The sequence below is a fragment of the Limulus polyphemus genome, unplaced genomic scaffold (assembly GCF_000517525.1).
Source record: "Limulus polyphemus unplaced genomic scaffold, Limulus_polyphemus-2.1.2 Scaffold6635, whole genome shotgun sequence".
Lineage (NCBI taxonomy): Eukaryota > Metazoa > Arthropoda > Merostomata > Xiphosura > Limulidae > Limulus > Limulus polyphemus.
Genome location: NW_013672245.1, coordinates 15,844 through 25,843, shown reverse-complemented (window position 1 = coordinate 25,843; position 10,000 = coordinate 15,844). Strand labels below are relative to the sequence as shown.

At 32.2% G+C, this 10,000-nt stretch overlaps 1 protein-coding gene across 1 annotated transcript in view; it reads left to right on the top strand.

The window, feature by feature from the left end:
* The window catches only part of LOC106473923 (heat shock 70 kDa protein 4-like), a 17,601-nt gene extending 10,705 nt beyond the window's left edge, over positions 1–6,896 (top strand). The window contains exons 11-18 of the mRNA XM_013934612.2: positions 459–751; positions 1,034–1,093; positions 1,492–1,620; positions 2,503–2,628; positions 3,373–3,480; positions 4,264–4,425; positions 5,294–5,413; positions 5,923–6,896. Coding sequence (XP_013790066.1) covers positions 459–751; positions 1,034–1,093; positions 1,492–1,620; positions 2,503–2,628; positions 3,373–3,480; positions 4,264–4,425; positions 5,294–5,413; positions 5,923–6,078 — 1,154 coding nt within the window. The 3' untranslated portion in view covers positions 6,079–6,896. The remainder of the gene's footprint in view (positions 1–458; positions 752–1,033; positions 1,094–1,491; positions 1,621–2,502; positions 2,629–3,372; positions 3,481–4,263; positions 4,426–5,293; positions 5,414–5,922) is intronic.
* Positions 6,897–10,000: the final 3,104 nt, after the last annotated feature.

The following is a 10,000-nucleotide window of genomic DNA, read 5'->3' as shown; positions in this document are numbered from 1 at the left end:
CTGTGGTTTGTAGCACCTCAACTTACAAAGGGAAATATGGGTTTAATTAATTCTGTGGTTTGTAGCACCTCAACTTACAAAGGAAAATATGGGTTTAATTAATCCTGTGGTTTGTAGCACCTCTGCAATGTGACTTTGACACTTTTTAAACTTCGTAGACTCAAGTCAAACCGGTTAATCTGTTCAAGCATAACAAATAATCAGTTAGAAAAACTTGGAAGTGTGACAGCCCTAGTCTTATGTGCTTTACTGGGCTTGCTTGTCTTGTGAGCACCAGTGAGAGTTATGGTGGTGTACTTATGCTGTGAATAATTTTATGCTACTAGTTGTATTCCTAATTATTTCGAAGATACTAGATGTATGATTAACTTTTTGAATATCAATTTTTTTTCAACTAACTAGCGATTAAAAGTAGCATACATTTTGTAAAACTGTTAAAATTGCTTTTTTGTTGTTAGGTAAGTTCACAGTGCAGAAGGTTGCTCCTTCTAGTGATGGTGAGAGTGCAAAGGTCAAGGTGAAAGTGAGAATAAACATCCATGGTGTTTTCTCTGTGTGCTCGGCCAGTATGACAGAAAAACAAACGGTAGAAGAAAATGGACAGAATGAAGCTGAAAACAAAGGTGATCAAGAAATTAACTCTCTTGAGAACAAACTAGAAGTAAACATCGATAAGGGGGAGGAACAAACATCAAATGGTGTCGATGGAAAACCAGTTGTGAATCATACTGACCAACCTAGTGCTGATGAGGTAATATGTTCTTCTCTATTTTCAACTTCTCAAAGATTGTAAGTTGTCAGCTGTTTTTATATCAATTTTATTTTCAGCTTATTTTACTGCTGTAAGTAAATAAGTAAGTGGCAGTTTCTTGAATAACACTTTCAAGGTATTCTTCATTTCAAGAGAAGTAGGATATTTACTGTAGCTTGTTGTACGTATAATGGGCCAGGCCTTAGAATGTATTAAATCGAACAACTTAAAGTATTAACAACTTTCTGTAAGAGTTGGTGATCACTCTTTTATCATTTTCAGAATGCCATACAAACAGAGCAAGGTACTGGTTCACCCCAGCAGCCCAGTGAACAAAACAAGGTATATAGTTATTTGTTTAAAAAGGGAATGTGAATGGCCTAGTTTTGTACTCTGGAAAAGCAGTCATTAAAAATTCAATGTATTAACTGTAAAACATTAAAATTAACCTGTTGTTGACCACTAACATTAGGCTCAGTGGCACCATATTTTAACTCTTAAAAGTGATATTTAAATTCTTCATAGCTTTGTGTGTTGTACAGTGTTAAGTTTGTGTGCTGTTCAGTGTTAAGTTTGTGTGCTGTACAGTGTTAAGTTTGTGTGCTGTACAGTGTTAAGTTTGTGTGCTGTACAGTGTTAAGTTTGTGTGCTGTACAAGTGAAATACGATTAGCTCTCGTAATGTTTATAAATGTTTTGCATAAATTTATCAGTAACAAAATGGATATAAAATTTTCAAAGGAGTCTGAAAAGAAGGAACAACTAGTTCAAAAAAAGCAGAAGAAAGTCGTGAAGTCAATAGATCTTCCTATTGAAGCTGGAGTTTTTCAGTTGTCTAAGAAAGAACTGGACGATTTCATTGAAGCAGAGGTAAGTTCAACCAGACTTATAGTGTTCAATAATTTCATTATTATTGTATTTTGTAAGATATAATTTCAAGATCCTGTTTAATTTTTTCTGTCAATATATAATTTCAAGATCCTGTTTAATTTTTTCTGTCAATATTAAAGTTGTTAAAATACTTACATCAGAATTATTAACAGCATTTTGTGTTTTACTTTTGTTATTACCTAAAGAAAATGAAATGTTTATTCTTCTGTGGGAAAGACAGATATTTTCATTCCTTGTTAGTTTTTTTTATCAAATTAACACGAGTGTACCTATTGTGTAGTCAGTACTTTAAATCATGCATGTTTTCTAGTCCCTTCTGGACTTTTGTGTTTTAATGTATAGATTTTGTGAAGTTGTGGGTTTGAAGTCTTTGAACTCTGTGTAAGTCATTTCTCTTAATTCAAAAAAAAATAAAATCATGTTAATTATCATGTCTAGGTTCAAAGTTACATAAAATCCTATTCTATAGTTTCAATTTGATATTCAATCATGTGATCCATTACTATTAAAATAGATATAATTAATTTATTAATATGAAGTACTAATCTGTCAGTTGTTTGGCCTGAAACTATCCATATCTGTCAGTTGTTTGGCCTGAAACTATCCATATCTGTCAGTTGTTTGGCCTGAAACTATCCATATCTGTCAGTTGTTTGGCCTGAAACTATCCATATCTGTCAGTTGTTTGGCCAGAAACTATCCATATCTATTTGTTGTTTGACCTGAAACTATCCATATCTATCAGTTGTTTGGCTTACTAGAAGTAGAATACTTTATTATTTCGTAAAATTGAGACATCTCTCTAAATGAGAAAAGTTTAAATTAAACTTCAGAATTTTTTTCTTGTCATTTGATTTCCAGGCAAAAATGATTCAACAAGATAAAATGGAGAAGGAAAAAATGGATGCAAAGAATGGTGTTGAGGAATATGTGTATGAAATTAGAAGCCAGCTGTATGAAAAGCTGGAAAAATTTGCATCTGAACAGGTAAGTATTTTTAATTTGGTTAAATACTTAGGGTAGTCTTCTGACTCGTTGATCTGTATTGTGATGATTATCACATGAAAACACATGTAAGAGTATGGTTCAGTAACGTTTTGGGCATCTTGAGAAGAATATCTATATAAAATTATGTCATGTTCAGTTGCTTGTAACTACCTTGTTAATCATTAGAAACAGTTTTTCTTCTGGCTGTCTCCAACATCTGATAGTTGAGTAAACATAAATTATGTAATCCTGAGATTTGTATGAAGATTCAAAATTCAGTGTATAATTTTATTGGAAGCCTCAGAAATGTAGTTCCAAATAACAAATGAAAGTTGTAGCTAAACGAAGAAAAATCATTGAAAACTTTCTTGCCATTAGTAGAAATAACTGACAATAGTTATGTAAAAGTTAATCTAACTTTAAACACTAAGTTGGTATAACTTACCTTCGTGACTATGACTGCTTTTATTATCTCTTCAACGAGTGTTTTTTTATGATATTTTTAAAATAAGACTCGAGCTGTAATTTATTATCACATTAAACCTAACTAACAAACAAAAACGTCTTTAAATAGAACTGTTAAAAACAAAGGTTATTTTGCGTTGCTTTAAATGTTGCCATGAAAACCTTGTTGATAATTTGTGTTGCTTCTAAACATACACGAGAAAATTATAAGGAATTATATAGTAGTATTATTAAAGAGAATGACAGAAGTATCAGTTTGAATTATTTATTTATCTGTAGGAGAGGAGTTTGTTAATCAGTATGTTGGAAGATACAGAAAATTGGCTCTATGATGAAGGTGAAAACCAATCCAAGAAGGTGTACATAGAAAAACTAGCTGAATTAAAGGTAAATATGTTTTAAACTTGCTGTTTAGCTTTCAGCATTGTTCACCTTGGCATGTATTGAGGAGTAGTCTGGTTTACATTACACGTTTCTAGAGAGAAAGAGCTGTAATTCATTCAGATGTAGTCTGTTTTACATTACACGTCTCTAGAGAGAGAGCTGGAATTCATTCAGATGTAGTCTGTTTTACATTACACGTCTCTAGAGAGAGAGCTGGAATTCATTCAGATGTAGACTGTTTTACATTACACGCCTCTAGAGAGAAAGAGCTGTAATTCATTCAGATGTAGTCTGGTTTACATTACACGTTTCTAGAGAGAGAGCTGTAATTCATTCAAATGTAGTGTGTTTTACATTACACGTCTGTAGAGAGAGAGCTGGAATTCATTCAGATGTAGTCTGTTTTACATTACACGTCTGTAGAGAGAAAGCGGGAATTCATTCAGATGTAGTCTGTTTTACATTACATGTCTGTAGAGAGAAAGCTGGAATTCATTCAGATGTAGTCTGTTTTACATTACACGTCTGTAGAGAGAAAGCGGGAATTCATTCAGATGTAGTCTGTTTTACATTACATGTCTGTAGAGAGAAAGCTGGAATTCATTCAGATGTAGTCTGTTTTACATTACACGTCTCTAGAGAGAGAGAGCTGTAATTCATTGCCCTAGTTTCTTCTGAAGTTGGTTTGAATTCCATTTTGGAATAACTACTTTAATACAATATTTTCATATATTGTACAGTTGCAGTTCTAAATTAAAACTAAAACACATTAATTCCTCCTTACAGAAACATTGTGAGCCAGTGGTGGTCAGACATCGTGAGTTTGAAGAGCGGCCTGTATTGATTGACCAATTCTACCGAGCATTACAATTAACAAGGAAAGCACTGGACCAGTATGCAACAAATGATGAACAGTATGCTCATATTGAAGCACAAGAAATGGAGAAAGTAAAGTATTTCTTATTTGTTTGAATCTGAAGTGTTTTTATACTTGAACAGTTATGTTGGTCTCTTCTTTTGTATGGCATGAAGGTAGTAACCATTTTGTGCTTGTTACAGTTTTCATGCTATAACTTTTAATATATTATGTGTAGCTTCACAAAAGTTTGCATATTATCAGTAAACACTACAAGGATATTGTACACAAAATATCAGTTTTTTTTATTAAGTTTTATATTTTTTAAGTAGTGATTTCCTCGTGCATTTGTTTTATTTTTGATTGTTGACTATCTATCATGGAAAGTAATTTTGATTTTAAGATTAAAAATACTTTTATGCGTCGGAAAGTTTCCAAATTTCACATGCAAAACCATTATAATGTCCAGATAGTTATCAAACATTTCTTGTATCTTTGTATGGGTTTGGTCAATTTGACCGACCTTGTAACTACCGTAAAAATTAGGACACATAAAAATTAAGTGTCATCACATAAAGAGGAAATATGATTGAAAATAATAATTAATGATGTATAACACCCACTGTCTGTCTGTTTCTTAGAATTGTTATGTAAAACAGGATCAGTGTCTAGTTTACTGTAGAAGGAAAAACTTGGCCTCAAGTGTGATGAATGACTTCTTGGTTTTACTGTAACAAGAGTTTGTTTCTGTGGTGTTTTACTGTAATAAGGGTTTGTTTCTGTGGTGTTTTATCTGTTAGGTTAAAAATGACTTCTTGGTTTTACTGTAATAAGGGTTTGTTTCTGAGGTGTTTTACTGTAATAAGGGTTTGTTTCTGTGGTCTTTTATCTGTTAGGTTAAAAATGACTTCTTGGTTTTACTGTAATAAGGGTTTGTTTCTGTGGTGTTTTATCTGTTAGGTTAAAAATGCCTTGGAAGAGAAACAGCAGTGGTTAGACCACCAGTTGGGTGTCATGTCTCGAACACCACAACATCAGAATCCTCCAGTTTTGGTGTCACAGATTTACCAGGAACTGAAGGTCAGTTAAAATATTGTGATCTTAATGTGTGCTTTTTTTCAAATTGTAAATGTGCAGAGTTATAACATTTTAAGACAGTGATATTTATAAACTTTGCACTTTGCTTGTATCTATTATCTGGACTGAGTTTTTTAACCAAAATTAGCAGTTTTAGTACATGTAAACTATCTACACTTCCCTGCCACGTGAAGTTTCTATAAAGTAACAGATATATTGGTTTTATTTGTTTAATATGAAACATTGATGCCAGAAATGACATGATTTGCATGCTGGTAGTGTGTTATATTGTTTAGCTGTGGCAATGGCCTGATCACTCAAACATTGCTTCCTAAAGCAATGTCTTTAAACAAAATATAAATTGTTAGTTAGCAACAACAAAAATAAACCCAATAGCTCTCTCAAGGAAATTGGGTTTAAATAATTTGTTGGTTTTTTCTTTATGTTACACATGTAATACAAGACAGTATATTCCTGCAATACCACACTTTCAATGTCCATTTTTCTTTCAGTCTTTTGAGAATACAGTTACATCGGTTCTTTCGAAACCAAAGCCTAAGGTAGAACCACCAGCAGAAGAAAAACCCGCTAGTGGACAAGAAGAACAAGCCAGCACAGAGAAAGGAGTGGACCAACAAGCTACTCAAGAAACAATGGATGTTAATTAATAACAACTATATATACTAGTTAAGTTAATATACGTTCCACTTCTATCATGCTTTGTTTTTTGTTCCATTTCTAGAAGCACACACTATTAGCTTGTGTTGTATTTACAGTTAAACTATACGTTTGTGACCAGTCTGTTTAGGTCCTTTTGGAGACTGAAAATGTGCATACAATACCAGAAGTTTGTGAGGGAGAGCTACATGTAGGAACAGAGCAGTAACTAAAGTCAGTGTTTCATAGAAATAAACATTTAACATAATTCGCTGGAGAAATTTTTTTTTTTTTTGTATCATGAAGAAAGTTAATAAACTGAGTTTCAAAAGACTGTCATTTTATTCCTTTTGCAGTTTTGGTTTTGTTAATAGCTTATTTATAGACGTCACTTTAATGTAATAATCGTGTACATTAGTCACAGAATTGTATCATTAATATAAAGCCAGTTAAATCTGTTGGTTTATAATACCTCTAAATGAACGTCACACTAGTTGGTAAGATAGAAAATTATGATCTTGCTTGAAAATGGTTTGACAAGAAATGCGAGGACTTTTATTTCAGTTGCACGGACGTATAAAAAATCTATTTTCTACTGACTTGGTTTCTATACTTTTCTCCTGTTGTTTTTTCTAGAGTGTTTAACACTATTGTATAATTATTATATGTTATTGCCTATCTCAACTTTTGAAGCTCGATGTAATAACTGATTTGGAAAAGTTATAAATTATAGTGGAAGCATTAAGAATAGCATTAAAGAAAATGTCTGTTTCTTCAACATTATCTGTTGCGTAACAGAACGTTAATAAAGAAATCACTATTTGAGCAACTTTGTGTTTTGTGGTTGATAGCAGTTGTCTATATAGAATAGTTTAAACAAGCTCATCTGAAGCGCCCTCTGATGACAGGATTTGTGAATAATTTTATTTGGGTTTCTCCTACATCATCTAATTATAAATCCACCATAAGGGGTGGTCTAGCTTACGATGATATTCGTGGGTCAGTCACTCGTGACAACGACATTAACGCTTCACTTACGGCACAAATTGCTACCCACTATTTAACAATATAAGATAGATGGCAGCACTGTCAATGTAGGGATGGCTCGGATTGTTCATCAAAATAGTATTTTAAATATCTCCTCAGTAGGCCATCAGAACTTTACAATACTATACAGTGTTTTCTTTTGTAACAATATCTATGTAATGACTGTAAATATAATACATAGCAAAAAGTTTGAATTTCTTGTTATTTCTTCTGTTTCTTTTTTATTACATAACTCAAAAACCAAAACAATGGTGTCAACCAATTTCACTGAGGTGACGTAGTTTCAAACAATGTAGCCGTTTTTACAAGTATTATTAATAACTAGCAGTAATTAAAAAAAAACCAACATCATTCTATTGTAAACAATGTTATCATTACCCCTTGAAGTTAGCTTTCTTACCAAAATGTTGGTGTTCCTTTAGAAATCTTAAATACAGGGTGAAACAGGAATTACCAGCCGATAATAGATAAACAATGAATATTACAATTGAAACCTCATTGTATTTAGAACTTGGTTCTAAGTACAACCTATCTATATCTGTTGAAACACCGAATTAAAAAAAATAACAAAAAAACAAGTAAATAAAAAACTAATATCAAAAACATGGCAGTAGTGATGACATTTTCATCATCCCTACATAACATCACATAATAATGTAGGGATGATGAAAATGCTAGCCCTACCATCTTGTTTTTGATAGATGGATATTAGCCATCCACACATTTATTTCTTTTTTTTTGGAAAAGTTTTTTTCTTTACTTGTGTGCCTAATATTATGTCTATTCAAATTTGTGAATGTTGAATTTTATCGGTAGAGAGCAGTGTATTCTTGAAACGTTAAATTTCTGAGGAAAATATTTTTGTGTTAATAATAATTACAGGATATTCTATTGTAAAAATTATGCTTACAATACGTATCTACAACCACGCAAGTCCCAAAGATCAGTTTTATAATATTTTGTATTTTAAGATTGGAATAATTCCACTGAATATTAATAAAATAAATGAGGGAAAATAGTATTATACTCCCATATTTCTTTTCAATGTCACTGACTTCGTAGTCCAAAAGCGTGTTTTTTTAATAGTGGTAACAAGCATTAATTCGTAATAATTTAGTAGACTATGCGTCATAGTATCTTATTCGATTTCTAAACAACAGATGGCAGCACATAATATCTATAATATGTAATGAGGTGTATTTCTCTTTTTTTTTTTTGTTTAACGACCAGTTATGTTTACTTCCTTTTGTATTTTACAAGATGTGTAAGACCAAAGTGGGTTATGATGAGATGACTTGTGCACGAATCACTGATAATGACTGTGACAAAAACACTAGAGTAACTCAAACGATTAAGGAACCGAGATTATTAATAAAACAGTTGCGATTTTGAAGTAGTGGAGTTTGGCTGCTGGTTGGCTTTACTGGGCAGAATAAGGTCCAGTTTTTGTGAATATAGCAGTGCCACTGCCCTTCGTAACAACTTTGTTGTAAAAGAAAACAATACTTTGCTTGTTTCAGCCATAAGATCGGTAATGAATAACCGTTCTGTGCACGATTACTAACTTTGATTAGTTATTTGATATTTCTACTCTGCTTCTGTGCGTGTGTTTAAAACAAGAGCTATTAATTGTTTGTAGTTTTATTTGGATCAGATATTTAGTCTTATAATAAAACCATTGTATTTTCTGCTCACTGTTGTTGTTTGAAGTTGATTATTGTTTCAAAGAAGTGAAACTTAGAAAAATTCTAAAGATGAAAACTGTGTGAATCATTGCGCGTGCTTGCCACGTTAAATACGTCATCAACAATACCGGCCGGGGATTAAACACCAATTATTGTTTAATGGCAGCATGTACAAGGTGAAACATGGATAATAGTTTATTAGTAAAACCCTTGGGTTAAAACATGAAGTATTGGTTTCTCACAGGATTATCTGTTGAGTTAAAACATGAAATATTGGTTTATCGGGATTATCTGTTGAGTTAAAACATGAAATATTGGTTTATCGGGAATAGCTGTTTGGTTAAAACATGAAATATTGGTTTATCGGGAATATCTGTTTGGTTAAAACATGAAATATTGGTTTATCGGGAATATCTCTTGGGTTAAAACATGAAATATTGGTTTATCGGGAGTATCTGTTGGGTTAAAACATGAAATATTGGTTTCTCACAGTAGTATCTGTTTGGTTAAAACATGAAATATTGGTTTATCGGAATATCTCTTGGGTTAAAACATGAAATATTATTTTAACGGGAATATCTGTTGGGTTAAAACATGAAATATTGGTTTTTCACAGTAGTATCTGTTGGATTAAAACATGAAATATTAATTTCTCACAGTAGTATCTGTTTGGTTAAAACATGAAATATTGGTTTATCGGAAATACCTGTTGGGTTAAAACATGAAATATTGGTTTATCGGAATACCTGTTTAGTTAAAACATGAAATACTGGTTTATCGGAATACCTGTTTGGTCAAAACATGAAATACTGGTTTATCGGGAATACCTGTTGGGTTAAAATATGAAATATTGGTTTCTCACAGGATTATCTGTTGGGTTAAAACATGAAATATCGGTTTTCTAGATTATTAACTAATACAAGCTGTGAATGTATCTTTCTTGAGTGTGATTTTATTTAGATCAAACAATAATCTGTACGGTTTGAAAGATAATGGAAGTTTGTCGTACATTTTACACTTGTATTCGATACACTTTATATTTTTTTGTTATTTAGTTTCAGATTCCGGGAAGCTGATAGAAACAGATGAAACTTTTCTACAGGATTAAATTAAGTTATCTATCGATAGAGAGAGAGAGAGAAGGGGATCCCAAACTGTCTCAGTCCGAATAGAGAGAGAGAGAGGAAGGGACTACCCAAAC